This window comes from Pelodiscus sinensis, chromosome 3 (genome assembly GCF_052426305.1).
Source record: "Pelodiscus sinensis isolate ZL-2025 chromosome 3, ASM5242630v1, whole genome shotgun sequence".
NCBI classification, from domain to species: Eukaryota; Metazoa; Chordata; order Testudines; family Trionychidae; genus Pelodiscus; species Pelodiscus sinensis.
In genome coordinates, this window is record NC_143054.1 from 5,073,063 (window position 1) to 5,090,147 (window position 17,085).

At 52.9% G+C, this 17,085-nt stretch overlaps 1 protein-coding gene across 1 annotated transcript in view; it reads left to right on the plus strand.

The window, feature by feature from the left end:
• The first annotated feature begins 13,210 nt into the window (after nt 1-13,210).
• The window catches only part of XKR6 (XK related 6), a 271,546-nt gene continuing 267,671 nt past the window's right edge, over nt 13,211-17,085 (plus strand). The window contains exon 1 of the mRNA XM_025185363.3: nt 13,211-13,761. Within this exon, the coding sequence (XP_025041148.3) occupies nt 13,652-13,761 (110 nt within the window). The 5' untranslated portion in view covers nt 13,211-13,651. The remainder of the gene's footprint in view (nt 13,762-17,085) is intronic.

Sequence of the window (17,085 nt, forward strand, 5' to 3'; positions counted from 1 at the left end):
AACCAAAATCATACATGGTGATAAAAGAATATATATGAAATCAATAATTTGGAGGGCTGTCAATGAACCACAGTTAACCCACATGATTAACCACAGTTAATATTTTAATCGTGATTCGTTTGGGGGGAGTTAATCACCATTTGAATCACCCTGTTCAACAGAAAATCCATTGAACTATAGTAGCTATTTTTGGATGTTTTTCTCTGTTTTCAAATGTATTGATTTCCATTACAACATATAATACAAAATGGGTAGTGTTCACTTTATATTATAAATATTTGCAGTATAAAATGATAAACAAAATGCTATTTTTCTGTCCACTTCTTACAAGTACTCTAGTGCAATCTCTTTATTGTGCAAATGCAATGTATAAATGTAGGGGGTTTTTCATTACATAATTGCACTAAAAACCAAAGCAACGTAAAAGTTTACAGCCGACAAGTCCTCTCAGGCCTACGTCTTGTTCAGCCAGTCGCTAAGAGAAACAAGTTTGTTTACATTTACAGGAGATCATGCTGCCTGCTTCTCATTTACAATGTCACCTGAAAGTAAGAACAGGCATTTACATGGCACTTTTGTAGCCAACGCTGCAAAGTAGCTATGTGCCAGATATCCTAAACATACATATGCCCCTTCATGCTTCACCCATCATTCCAGAGGACATGCTTCCATGCCGATGAAACTCATTACAGAAATAATGCATTAATGAAACTGGTGACTGAACTTCTTGTGGGAGAATTGCATGTCTCCTGCTCTGTGTTTTACCAGCATTTTGTCACATATTTCATGTTACAGCATTCTCAGATGATGACCTAGCACATGTTGTTCATTTTAAGAACACTTCCACTGCAGATTTGACAAAACACAAGGAAGGTAACCTGTGGAACTCCTTGCCAGAGGATGTGGTGAAGGCTAGGACTTTAACAGGGTTCAAAAAAGAGCTAGATAGATTCATGAAGGTTACGTCTATCAATGGCTATTAGCCAGGATGGGTAGGAATGGTGTCCCTAGCCTATGTTTCTCTGGAGGTGGGTGAGAGGGGAGGGATCACATGAGGATTACCTGTTGTATTCCTTCCCTCTAGGGCATCTGGTATTGGCCACTGTCAGCAGACAGGATACTGGGCTAGATGGACCATTGGTCTGACCCAGTACGGCCGTTCTTATGTTCTTAAGGTATCAACGTGAGATTTCTAAAGGTAGTTCCAGTGCTACAGCCAAGGTTTAAGAATCTGAAGTGTCTTCCAAAACCGGAGAGGGACCAGGTGTGGCACATGGGTTCAGAAATCTTAAAAGACCAACAGTCTGATGCGGAAACTACAGTGCATGTTAGTTCAGCGCCGCAGCGGGCTGTAGAGGCTTCGGGAGCTCCTTGTTATAGTTTTGCTACCAAACCAAAATGGACTTCCAGGTGGTTTTGCTGGACTCTGGCATAGTCACCCCCCCATCGGATAGTGTTAAATCTCCTTTGCTATACCAGGCTTCTACATTACAGAAACCCTTTTGAAGAGCAATTTGCCCTTTGCCTTTGGAATATAACATACATCAAATGTCAGTCAAGTAATTTTCACCATGGCTGGCGACAGGCTTCACAAGCGCCGGCAATGTAGGGGGAGGGGGCTTGGCTCCGGGTCCCTGGAACGGGCGGGGCCTCAGGTAGAAAGGGAGGGGCCTCAGGTGGAAGGGGCGGGGCTAGGGGGCAACCAACCCTCAAATGGTTGGACTGTGCCATGTCTCCCCCAGCCTTTTCTCAGCAGCTGCCAGGAACATGCCAATTATAACTCACTGCACCCTGGGGCGACTGTCCCATTGGCTGTTCCTTGTTGGCAGTCCAGATTCCCATATTTTTTTCCAGGGCAGGAATATGCCCAGGCCCCGGCCTATTATAGCCACTGCTCATGCCCTTCAAAGCCCCATGTCAAAGGATGTAAATTGCCCACTATACTCCGTGGTTTAAATGCACAGGTATTTGTCAGGAACCATGTGGGCATATTTTCAGCCCGCGGCATGTAATATGACCCTCGCCCAGCAAAGCAAGTAACTTCAGCGCGACTGCTCAAATGCACGATGGGAATAATTCTTTGCAGGGTCCGGGGCTGAATCTGCTTGTCAGGTTCCAATGACTTCTTCTGTGGTTGCATGTGTGCGAAGCCGTTTTTAATGTAAATGGAACTCCGTAGCCCCGCCCACTTTGCAAGCATGGGTGCCTACCCCTGCGACACAGGGCTTCTTGCAGGCTCAGGACAGGGCCGCATTATGACTTTGGTGGGCCCCTTCCTCCCTAAAAAAAAATAAATATTAAACATTATTTTTGATATAACTTTAAATACTTCAACATTTTTTGTTTGTTTGTTTTAGGCAAAATTGAATAGATTTTCGTGGGCCCTAAAAGTTCATTTTTTTTCTTCTGATTTTAAAAGAAATTAAAACATTTTCATGGGCCCCTAAAAGTATCGTGGGCCCTAGGCACTGTGCCTAGGGGATAAGTCGGCCCTGGCTCAGGAGGCTAATTTTGGGAGGGCGGGGGGTGGGAGTAACTGTCTATTGCTTGACAAGCAGGGCACACTCTGAACCAGAGAAATATCAAAGGCAGGAACGTTTCTGAAATGTAAATGGCTTCGGTTATCTACCTAGGACAAAGGGAATCTTCTCCGTAACCCCAGATATAAGCAAACGATGAAGGATTTGCATTTGCATGTTAAACATTTGGGGCTGGATTCTGTTTCCATTTGCATAAATGTTGTTTCCCCAGGCCTTGAGTATCTACACTGAACAAGTAAGTGGAGTTAATCCATAAGAACGGCTACCCTGGGCCATACCAAAGGTCTGTTTCACCCAGCATCCTGTCTTCTGAGAGTGGCCAGTGCCAGGTGCCCCAGAGGGAGTGAACAGAACAAGGAAACATCAAGTGATCCCTCCCCTGTTGCCCATTCCCAGACAAACAGAGGTTAAGGACACCATTCCCACCCATCCTGGCTAATAACCATTGATGGACCTAACCTCCATGAATCTATCTAGTTTGGGTTTCTTTGAAACTTTCAATTGCTGGCCTTCACAACATCCTCTAGCAAGGAGTTCCACAGGTTGAATGTGCATTCCACAGTGGAACTGTGCTGGCTGTTCCCTTTCTTTCTGCCTTTTCTGTCAATGTTCTACATGCAGTATGTGCGGTAGGCGAGTCAATGTTTATTTTCACATAATGGCAAGTAGGGAGTTGTTGTCAAAGGTGTGAATGAATTATGTCAGTAGTTGTCACCTTTCAGACTTTTATCTCATAGGATCTTTGTTAGTAAATATTGTCTTCAAATGGCTGCAGCGGGTGTGAGATACAATTTAAAGGGTGCAGTGCTGCTCTCACTGTGAATCAACACAGCATCAGAAGACAGTTCCTGAGCAATTTGGGTTAACTATGGACCAATCACACATTGGCTTTGCTGCGGCAGACAGAACCAGCTACTCTGATAACTTGGGGAGAAATTTCAGCACGTGAGTTCAGAAGTATCGTACGCAGCTGGCGATGACGGAAGCTGGAATTGAGGGTCAGATATTGTAGGGTTGGAGATGGTATTAAATACTTTGATCAGACAGACAGACAGACACTACAGATGAAAGGAAGAAATGAGATGATGACAGACCGCAGGAATGAACGGAGGCGTAATGCAAGTTGAACCTCTCTAATCTGGCACCCTCGGGACCTGATCGGTGCGAATCAGAGAATTTGCTGGACCACGAGAGGTCAATATTGTCTAGCAGCCTTACCAACACGTCTACTGCTGACTGGGCTCTTAGAGGACATTTAGGGGTGAATTAGAGGTAAATAATAGCACAGAATAGTGAGAGCCAGGACTGGGGGCACTAAACAAACTTTATGGGACCACGGGAGACTTGGCCAAACCCATGAAAAGTGGACGTCCGGCTCATTCAAATCATGCCAGACTATGGATGCTCCTAGACCAGAGATTGTCGGACTAGAGGGGTTCAACCTGTATTATATAATACTTAATTCTTAGGGCCTGTCTACACAGAAATTGACTGGAAGAGCATAGACAGCACCTTACATAGCATGGAGACACAGGGGTTAAGTGATTTGCCCAAGGTTAAAATCATAAAGGATAGAAAAAAATGGAGGGTGCACATGTGTGTATGTATTTACAATGGAATAAGATATAGGGTTAGAAAAGAACCTTTCCTGGTTCCTAATCCATAGATTGTACTTAATGCCAATGTGTATGTCTACACTATAGTGTTATTTTGAAATATCTAATTTTGAAATAGTTCTTTTGAAATATCTTATTTCGAATAACGCATCTAGACACAAAATGCATTTAGAAATAGCGCATCCACACTGATTGGATGCTGAATCGCATTTAAGGCTGGTTCCGGCAGGGCATCAGGGCAAAAGTTACCTTGTGGCCAGGGCAGCCAGCAGGGCACCCTGGGAAGAGCTGGAGGCTCCCTATTTCGAAATAAGCATCTACACAGCGCTTATTTTGAAATAGCAATTCCTCGTGGAATGAGGTTTGCCAATTTCGAAATAAGCCCTATTTTGAATTAATTTCGAAATAGCAGTTGGCTCGTGTAGTCGCTAGCTGTGAAGACTGAATCAAAGAAATCATTTAGTTTCTCCTCAATGGCTTTATCGTCCTTGATTGCTCCTTTTATAGCTCGATCATCTAGGGGACCCATAGGTTTTTTAGCGGGCTTCTTGCTTCTAATGTACTTAAAAAACATTTTGTTATTTCTTTTTGAGTTTTTTGGCTACTTCGACTTAGGAAGCCCTGGGGAGCAATTAGCTCGAATTACTAAGGGAAGTCGTTATTTCAAAATAGGAGTACCGGAGCGCCCACACTACCGCTATTTCAAAATGAGCGGTTTTCCTCGTGGAAAGCAGGAGTGATTATTTTGAAATAACAGGCTTGGTCGTGTGGACGCGCTGCTTGTTATTTCGAAATAAAGGGAGTTATTTCGAAATAACTCCCTAGTGTAAACCATGGCTAAGAGAATGCACAAGAAGCGGTGAGACTCAGGCCTGAGAAAACATCAGCTGTGAGTTGAAGGATTTTACTGGGAATAAGGACTAGGATGGGAAATGCATTTGTAACAATTTCTCAGAGAGCATGTCTACTCCCAGTATTTCAAAATAGCAAGGCGAGCCTCCACGTGACCAAGCCTGTTTCAAAATAACCTGGGAGTTTAGACATAGCCTTAGTGTATTAGGATTAGCTGGCACGTTTTGTTTATTTTTGCTGAGTAACTTTGATCTGTTGGTTTTCACTTGCAATCACTTAAACCCTGTTTTTGTACGTAAAAAACCCCAACATTTTGTTTATTTTCAAGCCCGGTGTAAATAATTCTTCCCTGGGGGAGCAACAGCTGTGCATCTCTCTCATTGATAAAGGGGGTGAACATCTTTATGAGCTTGCTCTGTGTAAAATGTTTAGACAGAGTAACACGGATTGAGTTGGGGGTTTGGCCCCTTTCGGGCTGTGTTCCTGGGTGCTGTCAAGGGTCTTACAGCTGAGCCTTCCTAGAGCTGGCTCCGTGTCTGTGTTGCTCTGCTGCGGGGTTGTGATGCCTGCTCTGTGCCTTGGCTGGGGGAGATCAAAGCTTCTGGCCCAGTAGGACAGGACAGGGAAGTGGGGTGCGCCAGAGGGCAGGTAGGCAGGCTCAGTGGTAGGATTAGCACATGGGGTGACAGTCTCGAGGGAATCTCCGTGACTCAACCTGTCACATGGTCGATAAGCCCTTGCTCAAGAAACTAGTTAACAAATCCCATTCGTTACCAACCTGTCTCCGACCACTAATGTTTAACATAGTAAGAACATAAGAACGGCCATACTGGGTCAGACCAAAGGTCCATCCAGCTCACTGTCCTGTCTGCCCACAACGGCCAATGCCAAATACCCCAGAGAGAGGGATCACAATAGGTAATCCTCACGTGATCCCTCCCCTGTCACCCACTTCCAGAGAAACAGAGGCTAGGGACACCAATCCTCTCCATCCTGGCTAATAGCCATTGATGGACCTAACCTCCATGAATCTATCTAGCTCTTTTTTGAACCCTGTTAAAGTCCTAGCCTTCACCACATCCTCAGGCAAGGAGTTCCACAGGTTGTGCGCTGAGTGAAGAAAAACTTCCTTTTGTGTGTTTTAAACCTGCTGCCTATTAATTTATGGCAAACAATTAAGACGATGGCTAGGGATTTTTTCGCAAAAACAAGCAGCATGGGCATTTTCTTTTTGCGCAAAACCCCTTTTCCTGCAAGATCAGTATATCTCCTTTTTTGGGGCCTAAGGACCTTGTGTAAAAAGGGCCCAAAAAGAAAACTTCCACACTGTTTGTTTTTGTGCAAAAACGGATCAGGAGAAAATATGCAAATGTGATCACGACTCATGCAAACGAGTCCCTCATTAGCATATTTTTTGCCGAGAAAACTCGTAGTGTAGACATAGCACTGGTGTACTAGCCGCTGTGTGTGTCGGTCACACGCAAACTGCACCGGTTTGGTTTCAGCAGAGCTTCTTGCTCAGCATGGAAGAGAGCTGGATTGCCCTCCTCCTCATGTCCGAAAACCGGAGCCCGCGGCTATGTTGCCGCTGCAGGCGCTGTACTGTTGGTGAGGACGCAGGAGGTAGAAATCATGGTACGATGCCTGAAAATCGAGCCCCGATGGGCTTGCAGGGCCGCCTGTTAGCACGCTCTCCTTTGATGTGTGAACGGAGCAGGGCTCTCTCCACCACTCTGGTGGACTTGCCAACTTAGCATCCTTGGAAATAAGCGAGGGGGAAATGATACGCTGCCCAAAGGTGTCATTTTGCTGCTGTAATGCTTAAAATAAACGTCATTATCCACATTAGTTGAACTCTGGGCCAGATCCTTAGTGGGTGTAAATGGCATAGCCAAGCTCAAGATCAGGCCCATAGGTGGCAAATGTGTGAGTCTAGACACCTCCATTGACAGGTTGCATGGCCTTGCTTTGTAGCTTTAAACATGCACCGGGGATCGATTGTGGCTAGCCCCCGGCCGCTCTCCTAGAATCTGTTAGCACCGGGTTGTAGGGACCACTCACTGCATGGCTGCAGCGTGCATTGGTCCTGCACAGCTAGCCGCGTGGCCCCGTGCACCCCCACTCCCACCCACAATCCGGGCAGAGGAGGAGAAAGCACGCCGCACCCGGTAGGTGGCCAGGCTGGTGGTTCAGCCTGCCTTGGGACGCCCGGGGGGAATTCTGTCTGAGGAAACCAGACTTCTTCCAGGGCTTCTCCTGCACCCATCTTTTCTTCCGTCCCACGGGGACGCAGGGGGGCCTGACAGAATTGCCGGGCCCCTGGGCATGGTGGTGGTGGGGAGGACAGCTCCACACACCCAGAAGGGGCACGCTGCAGGCCCTTCCCCCACCATCAGCCAGCCCTCAGAGACACCCGGAGGGCAAGTTAAAGGACCCAGGGGCAACTTTCCCCTTTGCCTCCCTGTTGCGATGCGCCCCTTCCCCCCCAGTCATGCTCAGGCATAGCTAGGGGTTGCGTGGACACTGTGGTAAATGCTACAGGGTGGCCTCCAGGCCTCACAGCGCCTGCAGTCCAAAGTCCAGGGCAAGGACAGTGGCCTCGGCATCCCTGGGGCAGCATGGCCTAACAGCCAGAGTCAATAAGAACGAGGGCTGACAAGCAGACTTCTCACTGGCTCAGCAGGGAGTCCCACCAAAGCACACGGAGCTCCTCCGGGGTGGGAGGGACCACTAGCTGGGGTGTTGCCCACTGCTGCTGACATTGCATCCGTCTCTGGATTTCCAGGTGCATGAGGACAGGCTGCTCCCTGGCGCCTGGTCAGCTGTGGAAGCACTGAGCCCCCGAGTCCTCAGCGCTGTAAGCGGAGCACTTGGGCAGCCACCCAGAGACAGTCAGGTGCCGCCCGGCTGATGAGCAGAGCACCTACACCCAGCATATTAGATTTCTATTGGTGGTGCACATCCACACATACATTGGTGCAGGTAACAAAATTTATTCCACACAGGGATGGGGAAAAACTGCTCCTCAGCTCCTGCAGGGAGGATCTGTAGCTGATTCTCAACAGGCATTTCCACCACACATCCCTCCTTCTCCAGCATCCCTTCCAGTTCTCAGGGCAGCCAGAGGGGTGAGACTTCCTCCATCAAAAGTGTGGTGTTAACCCCTTCCGGCCCAGTGCGGGATACGCTCCCCCCATCACACTTCCCCTGTCCATGGGCCTGCTGTAACCACTCTATCTACCTGAGATTCTTCTTCCAGCATCTGTAGTTTCGTAATCACATTTTTCTCTTTTATGAAATGCTTTTCTCTCCCTTCTTCGTAGTGTTCTTGTAGCTGAATGGATCCCAGGATATACAAGAGACAAGGTGGGTGAGTAATATCTTTTATTGGACCAACTTCTGTTGATGAGTGTGACAAGCTTTCAAGTACACAGCGCTCTTGTTCAGGTCTGGGAAAGTTACTGTGAACATCAGAATCTCAATACAAGATGGAATGGTTGGTTTAGCCTTTATACCACTTCTCTGCTCTAGACCAGATTTTCTCTCCTTCTACATGCAAAGCCACTTCCTAATCTTCCTGAAAATCTCTTCTGAAACACCTCTTCTCTTCTTTAGCTTTCCACTGCTGGTACCTTTCACCGCTGTCTGCTTTGGTTTTCATGCATGATCTTAACCCAATAGACTGTTTTTGAGTCAGTGAATGTTAAGAGTCTTGGCTTCCTTTTGGCTATGTCTACACTGCAGCGCTATTTCGGGATACCGGAGGTATCCCAAAATAGCTATTCCACATCTTTTGAGTGCACCTGTTATTTCGAAATACAACAGGTTTACTACTCCGATGTCTCTGTAAACCTCATTCCATGAGGAGTTAGGGATGTTTCGGAAGAACACTTTATTTCAAAATAAGCACTGTGTAAACAGTGCCAAATTTCAAAATTGGTTCAAAATAAGGTACACAATTTGAGTAGCTCAAATTGCATACCTTATTTCGAGCTCTGGGTGCCGTGTAAATGCACGCTTTGTGTCTATCACATGCAGCATGCACCTATAGTGCTTTATAATTAATGAACACAACAGTGCACTTTCTGTGCATCCTTTTTAAAACTAATTGTAGCCAGTGGCAATGGGGTGTAAAATAGATGCACTTCCATCCACCTTTAAGATTGTGAAACAGTTTAATCCACCATAAGATCCTTCTCTTAGCAATATCACGTCTCAGAGTCCTTTCTCCTCACAATCAGCATGCTCATTCCCTAGTTTGCTTTTCAGTTGTCAAGCAGAAAAGTGATCTGCAAATGTAAGTATTTGTCCTCTGAGCGTCAGTTAATTTTTGTCAGACATGACAGAGGACTAGAGTCTTATTGTTGTTTATTTCCATATTCATATTTCTGCCTGGTCTGATACCCTGGCTTACGTCAGCAGAAAACAGGACAAATCTTGTGGCCTTTGAATTCTAAATCCCGGGACCCAGACGTATGCTATCATGTTCTCTGCGTTCCAAGAATGTTTAATATTGCTCTCCACCTAAAGAAACTTTCATTAGAGTCTCATGTACAGTGCTAATGACCTCTGACCTGACCACATACAGAGTGAGTGTCTGCCTAGCCAATACATAAGGCTTTTCTTTTTACTGCCTTATCCTCACATTCTCTAGTGCCAGCTCATCGGACTGTTTCAAAAGCAGCAGCATGCTTTAGAACTTCATGGAACTTTTGAACATCCCAGGAATCATTTGAAAAAGGCCACAGACTGGTTTCACAGACCGCTTTCCTACTACACTTTTGTGTAATATTTACTATAGTTCTCTCACTATTCTCAGGTTCGAGTGCTTTCTCCCCTCTCTTCCATTACCGTTTGTAAGCCAAGCTGTGGGGACGTACTATCCTTTATTGGACCAATTTCTCTTGATGAAAGAGACAAGCATTTGAGCTTGCAGAGTGCTTCTTCAGCTCAGCATAGCTCAAAAGTTTGTCTCTCTCACCAACAGAGGTTGGTCCAGTAAAAGATATTATCTCACACACTTTGTCTTTCTTGTCGAGGGAGGCAGGGAGAGAGAACTCAGAGATTTGAGCATTGGCCTGCTAAACTGAGGGGTATAAGCTCAATCTTTGAGGGGGCCACTTAGGGATCTAGGGCAAAGCTGTCAGGGTCATTGGGACTGGACTCAATGACCTCTCAAGGTCCCTTCCAGTTCTGAGCTAGGTATATCCCCATATCATGGGAGCAGCTAGCTACAACAAGGCAAATTAGCATTGGTAACTGTTTGGATGTACTACTACTTTGTCCTGAGATGAGCTTTGCAGGGTGCAAAATTATACATTACCTAATCCCCTTTGGCAAATTATTCCTGGTATTGTATATGTCACCCATGTGTTTTTATGAAGAGAAAGAAGAGAATGTGCCAACACAGGTGTTCAGAGAGAGAGAGAAACATTTGCCCAGAGAGAGAGCAAGAGAGACACGGAGAACTAGAAAGGGAGGGCTTTTCTTTGGAAAAAGATGCAGAAAATAGATGGAGAGAGTATATCCAAAGGGAGCATACAGAAAGAGCAAGAGAGGGAAGGGAGGAGAGACCAGAGAGACAGTGGACTTCCAAGAAGAGGAAAAAGCATCTGAACACACAAAAGAGCCAACATAGGGAGGAAAGATCAATCATGGAATAAAAACAAGTGCAAGCAAACAGAGGAGAAGGAACCAATGGCTAAACTTTCCCCCAAAATAGGTGTAAAGAGAGGTGCCCTCAACCATACATCCCACCCACTAGGGAGCTGTGCCTCATGTTTTATTAGAAAGGGGTCTTTGGGTACAGCCTGCCTTTCATGGTCAAGGTCAGGGCTAAGGGCAAGAAAACCCCGCCCACTCTGGGGGTGGAGCTTCCCCCAGGTTCTTCCTATAAAGGCTGAGCAAGGTGGCAGTTCTCCTGTTTGATCCTAAGGGGGTGGTTTTTCCCTTTGAGAGGTGGCGTTGCTGGCTCAGGATGCCCCATCAAGCGGTTGAGCTGGTTGGAATTCCTCCTCCCTACCACATGAGGAAGGCTGGTCAGGGACTTGGGGGGTAAGTGGGCACTAGGGCGATGGTGCCTAGGAGGCAGGGGAGCTGGGTTTCATGGAGCTAGTGGCTGCAGTATCCTGGTTAGATGCTGTGGGGTGGGCAGGTGGTGCAGAAAGCCCTGGGATTGCACTGGGGCAGAGGGCAGCAGAGATAGGGTGTGGGAGTCAGTGGTAGAAATGGGACTCGAGGGAGGGGCAAGGTCTTGGAGGTGGTGGCTGGTGGGGAAGAGCAGGGAGTGAGTCCCATGGCTGTGTTGGAGGGGGGCAGGTCTGCTGAAGCCAAGGCAGGGCTGGGGCAGCAGCAGACCGTGGGAGGGAAATTGCTAGGTCCCTCCCAGGGCTGACCTTACTGGACCAGAAGGTAGCCCGGCGGGGTCTCTGGTACAGGGGAGGCAGTGGAGCTGGGTGCCATGGGGGTCTCTACTGCAGGAAGAAGTGAGTGGGGGAAGGGTGTTGCTAGTGCAATGGGCAGCAAGGCTGGGTGAGAGGGGATCTTTGGGCCCGTGGACGTAGGGGGAGGGGAGGGTTCCACGGGCAATGGGGCTAAGAGAACTTAGTGCAGGGGGCACTGTGGGTGGGGGCAGTCCCAGAGGCAGCAAGGGCTCACTGCAGGGGGTGACATGAGGGGAGGTCCTAGAGGAAGCAGGGGGTGCCAGGGGTGGGGGTTCTGGAGGTAGGGGAGTCACAAGGGCAGCAGGGTACTATGGGTTGGGGAGCTGTATGTGGGGGGGCCCCAGCGTGGTGGGGGTGCTGGGTCAGTGGAAGCTCTGTACAGGGGATACTGTGGGTGGGAGGGTCCTTGAAGCAGGGCTGAGGGCAGTGTGTGTGTGGGGGGAGGAGAGTGGAGAGTCCTAGGGGAAGAGGGGGCTCGCTGCAGGGAGTGCTGGGGGAGGTTGTGGGGGCAGATAGGGGTGGGGGGGGTATGAGGACTTGATGCAGGGAACGCTGAGGTGGTCCTAGGGCAGTGGGGGCTCTGGACTAGGGTGCTGTGTATGTGGGGGGGGGGCAGGAGTGGGGGTATCCCGTGGCAGTGTGTGGGGATATCCCGTGGTACTGTGGGGGGGGGGGTGTCCCAAGGTCTGGGGGTGCTGTGGGGCGGGGAGGTGTCCCAGGGCAGCAGGTCTCTGCGATCAGGGCGCTGTGTGTGTGTGGGGATTCCAGGGCGCTGGGGGGGGAGGGGTGTCCCGGGGCAGCAGGGCTCTGCACTCGGAGTTGTGTGTGGTGGGGGGAGGAGCCCTCGGAGTGCGTGTGTGTGTGGGGAGGGGTGTCCCAGGGCAGCGGGGTCTCTGCGCTCAGGGCGCTGTGGGGGGTGTCCCAGGGTAGTGGACTCTCTGTGCTCGGGGGTGCTGTGGGGGGGGGTGTCCCGAGGGCTTGAGGTGCTGTGGGGGGGGGGGTGTTCCGGGGGGTGTCCCAGGTCAGTGGGATCTCTGTGCTTGGGGTGCTGTGGGGGGTGTACAATAGGGGTGGGGGTGCTGTGGGGGGTGTCCCGGGGCAGTGGGCTCCCTGTGCTCAGGGCGCTGTATGTGGGGGGGTGTCCTGGGGGCTGGGGCCGCTGTGGGGGGGTCCCGGTCTCCCCGCGCTCGGGGTGCTGTGTGGTGGGGGGGGCGTGGGGGGGGCGCGCTGTGTGTGTGGGGGGTCTCGCGCTCGGGGTGCTCTGTGTGTGTGGGGTCTCGTGCTCGGGGCGCTGTGTGTGGGGGGGTATCCCGGGGGCTGGGGGCGCTGTGTGTGTGTGTGTGGGGGGGGGGTCCCGCGCTGTGTGTGTGGGGGGGGTCCCGGGGGGGGGCTGGGGGCGCTGTGTGTGGGGGGGGGGGGGGGGTCCCGCGCTGTGTGTGTGTGGGGGGGGGGGGGTCCCGCGCTGTGTGTGTGGGGGGGGGGTCCCGCAGCGGCCGCCGGGAGCCGCGCTGCGCCTGGCGGGCGCTAGGGGTCCCCCGTCCATCCCGCTCGGGGGCCCGGCTTGGCGCCTCCCCCGGAAGCGGCGGGGCGCGGGGGCGTGGGGGGGGGCGGGGGCCCGCCCGGCGAGGGGCCGGAGGAGCGGGGCTGAGCGGGCGGGCGGGCGAGCGGGCGGGCGGGCGGGCGGCGGCGGCGGCAAGATGGCGGCCAAGTCGGACGGCGGCGGCGGCGGCGGGGGCGCGGGGGTCGGCTTCGCCCAGCTGCACGACCTGGACGAGGCGGCGGCGGCGGGGGCGGCGAGGGGGCGGGCGAGGCGGGCGGCAGCAGCTCGCTGCACATCTGCCACTGCTGCAACACCTCGTCGTGCTACTGGGGCTGCCGGAGCGCCTGCCTGCGGAGCCTGCTGGGCCGGCCGGCGGGCGGCGGGGGGGCCCCGGCCCCGGCGGCGGGCGGCGAGCGGCCGTGGCTGGACTGCCTGTGGATCGTGCTGGCGCTGCTGGTGCTGCTGGGCGACGTGGGCACGGACCTGTGGCTGGCGCTGCACCACTACGGGCGGCGGGACTACGTGTGGTGCGGCCTCACGCTGGCCTTCGTGCTGCTGCCCTCCGTGCTGGTGCAGGCCCTCAGCTTCCGCTGGTTCGTGCAGGACTACACGGGCGGCGGGCTGGGCGCCGTGCAGGGCCTCAGCAGCCGCGGGCCGCCCATGATGGGCGCCGTCGGGCGCCCCGCCGGCAGCGCCCAGCGCCTCTGCCGCGTCTCCGTGTGGGTCTGGCAGGCCGTCATCCACCTGCTGCAGATGGGGCAGGTCTGGAGGTAAGGGGGGCTGGGCACATGCGGGTCGCCCCTCCGCCGTCTGCCCCCTGGGTCACCCCCCCAGATATTGGGCAGAAAGGGCTTGAGGAGAAGGGGGGTCACCCCTCCAGATATTGGGCAGAAAGGGCTTGAGGAGAAGGGGGTCACCCCCCCAGATATTGGGCAGAAAGGGCTTGAGGAGAAGGGGGGGTCACCCCTCCAGATATTGGCAGAAAGGGCTTGAGGAGAAGGGGGTCACCCCCCCAGATATTGGGCAGAAAGGGCTTGAGGAGAAGGGGGTCACCCCCCCAGATATTGGGCAGAAAGGGCTTGAGGAGAAGGGGGGTCACTCCCCCAGATATTGGGCTCAAAGGGCTTGAGGAGAAGGGGGGTCACCCCTCCAGATATTGGGCAGTAAGGGCTTGAGGAGAAGGGGGTCACCCCGCCAGATATTGGGCAGAAAGGGCTTGAGGAGAAGGGGGTCACCCCCCCAGATATTGGGCAGAAAGGGCTTGAGGAGAAGGGGGTCACCCCCCAGATATTGGGCAGAAAGGGCTTGAGGAGAAGGGGGTCACCCCCCCAGATATTGGGCAGAAAGGGCTTGAGGAGAAGGGGGTCACCCCCCCAGATATTGGGCAGAAAGGACTTGAGGAGAAGGGGGGTCACCCCCCCAGATATTGGGCAGAAAGGGCTTGAGGAGAAGGGGGTCACCCCCCCAGATATTGGGCTCAAAGGGCTTGAGGAGAAGGGGGGTCACCCCTCCAGATATTGGGCAGTAAGGGCTTGAGGAGAAGGGGGTCACCCCCCCAGATATTGGGCAGAAAGGGCTTGAGGAGAAGGGGGTCACCCCCCCAGATATTGGGCAGAAAGGGCTTGAGGAGAAGGGGGTCACCCCCCCAGATATTGGGCAGAAAGGGCTTGAGGAGAAGGGGGTCACCCCCCCAGATATTGGGCAGAAAGGACTTGAGGAGAAGGGGGGTCACCCCCCCAGATATTGGGCAGAAAGGGCTTGAGGAGAAGGGGGTCACCCCCCCAGATATTGGGCAGAAAGGGCTTGAGGAGAAGGGGGGGTCACTCCCCCAGATATTGGGCAGAAAGGGCTTGAGGAGAAGGGGGGTCACCCCCCCAGATATTGGGCAGAAAGGGCTTGAGGAGAAGGGGGGTCACTCCCCCAGATATTGGGCAGAAAGGGCTTGAGGAGAAGGGGGTCACCCCCCAGATATTGGGCAGAAAGGGCTTGAGGAGAAGGGGGGATCATCCCCCAGATATTGGGCAGAAAGGGCTTGAGGAGAAGGGGGTCACCCCCCAGATATTGGGCAGAAAGGGCTTGAGAAGAAGGGGTGTCACCCCCCCAGATATTGGGCAGAAAGGGCTTGAGGAGAAGGGGGGATCATCCCCCAAATATTGGGCAGAAAGGGCTTGAGGAGAAGGGGGGGTCACCCCCCCATATATTGGGCAGAAAGGGCTTGAGGAGAAGGGGGTCACCCCTCCAGATATTGGGCAGAAAGGGCTTGAGGAGAAGGGGGGATCATCCCCCAGATATTGGGCAGAAAGGGCTTGAGGAGAAGGGGGGTCACCCCCCCAGATATTGGGCAGAAAGGGCTTGAGGAGAAGGGGGGGTCACCCCTCCAGATATTGGGCAGAAAGGTCTTGAGGAGAAGGGGGGTCACCCCTCCAGATATTGGGCAGAAAGGGCTTGAGGAGAAGGGGGTCACCCCCCAGATATTGGGCAGAAAGGGCTTGAGGAGAGGGGGGGTCACCCCCCCAGATATTGGGCAGAAAGGGCTTGAGAAGAAGGGGGGTCACCCCCCCAGATATCGGGCAGAAAGGGCTTGAGAAGAAGGGGGGTCACCCCCCCGATATTGGGCAGAAAGGGCTTGAGGAGAAGGGGGGATCATCCCCCAGATATTGGGCAGAAAGGGCTTGAGGAGAAGGGGGGGTCACCCCTCCAGATATTGGGCAGAAAGGGCTTGAGGAGAAGGGGGGGGTCACCCCTCCAGATATTGGGCAGAAAGGGCTTGAGAAGAAGGGGGGTCACCCCCCCGATATTGGGCAGAAAGGGCTTGAGGAGAAGGGGGGGGTCACCCCCCCAGATATTGGGCAGAAAGGGCTTGAGGAGAAGGGGGTCACCCCTCCAGATATTGGGCAGAAAGGGCTTGAGGAGAAGGGGGGATCATCCCCCAGATATTGGGCAGAAAGGGCTTGAGGAGAAGGGGGGGTCACCCCCCCAGATATTGGGCAGAAAGGGCTTGAGGAGAAGGGGGGGTCACCCCTCCAGATATTGGGCAGAAAGGGCTTGAGGAGAAGGGGGTCACCCCCCCAGATATTGGGCAGAAAGGTCTTGAGGAGAAGGGGGGTCACCCCTCCAGATATTGGGCAGAAAGGGCTTGAGGAGAAGGGGGTCACCCCCCCAGATATTGGGCAGAAAGGGCTTGAGGAGAAGGGGTGGTCACCCCCAGATATTGGTCAGAAAGGGCTTGAGGAGAAGGGGGGTCACCCCTCCAGATATTGGGCAGAAAGGGCTTGAGGAGAAGGGGGGGTCACCCCCCAGATATTGGGCAGAAAGGGCTTGAGGAGAAGGGGGGATCATCCCCCAGATATTGGGCAGAAAGGGCTTGAGGAGAAGGGGGGTCACCCCCCAGATATTGATCAGAAAGGGCTTGAGGAGAAGGGGGGTCACCCCCCCAGATATTGGGCAGCAAGGGCTTGAGGAGAAGGGGGTCACCCCCCCAGATATTGGGCAGAAAGGGCTTGAGGAGAAGGGGGGGTCACCCCCCAGATGTTGGGCAGCAAGGGCTTGAGGAGAAGGGGGTCACCCCCCCAGATATTGGGCTCAAAGGGCTTGAGGAGAAGGGGGGGTCACCTACCCAGATATTGGGCAGAAAGGGCTTGAGGAGAAGGGGGAGTCACCCACCCAGATATTGGGCAGAAAGGGCTTGAGGAGAAGGAGGTCACCCCCCCAGATATTGGGCAGAAAGGGCTTGAGGAGAAGGAGGGTCACCCCCCCAGATATTGGGCAGAAAGGGCTTGAGGAGAAGGGGGGGTCACCCCCCCAGATATTGGGCAGAAAGGGCTTGAGGAGAAGGGGGGTCACCCCCCAGATATTGGGCAGAAAGGGCTTGAGGAGAAGGGGGGTCACCCCCCCAGATATTGGGCAGAAAGGGCTTGAGGAGAAGGGGGTCACCCCCCCCAGATATTGGCAGAAAGGGCTTGAGGAGAAGGGGGGTCACCCCCCAAATATTGGGCAGAAAGGGCTTGTGGAGAAGGGGGGTCACCCCCCCAGATATTGGGCAGAAAGGGCTTGAGGAGAAGGGAGGTCACCCCCCCAGATATTGGGCAGAAAGG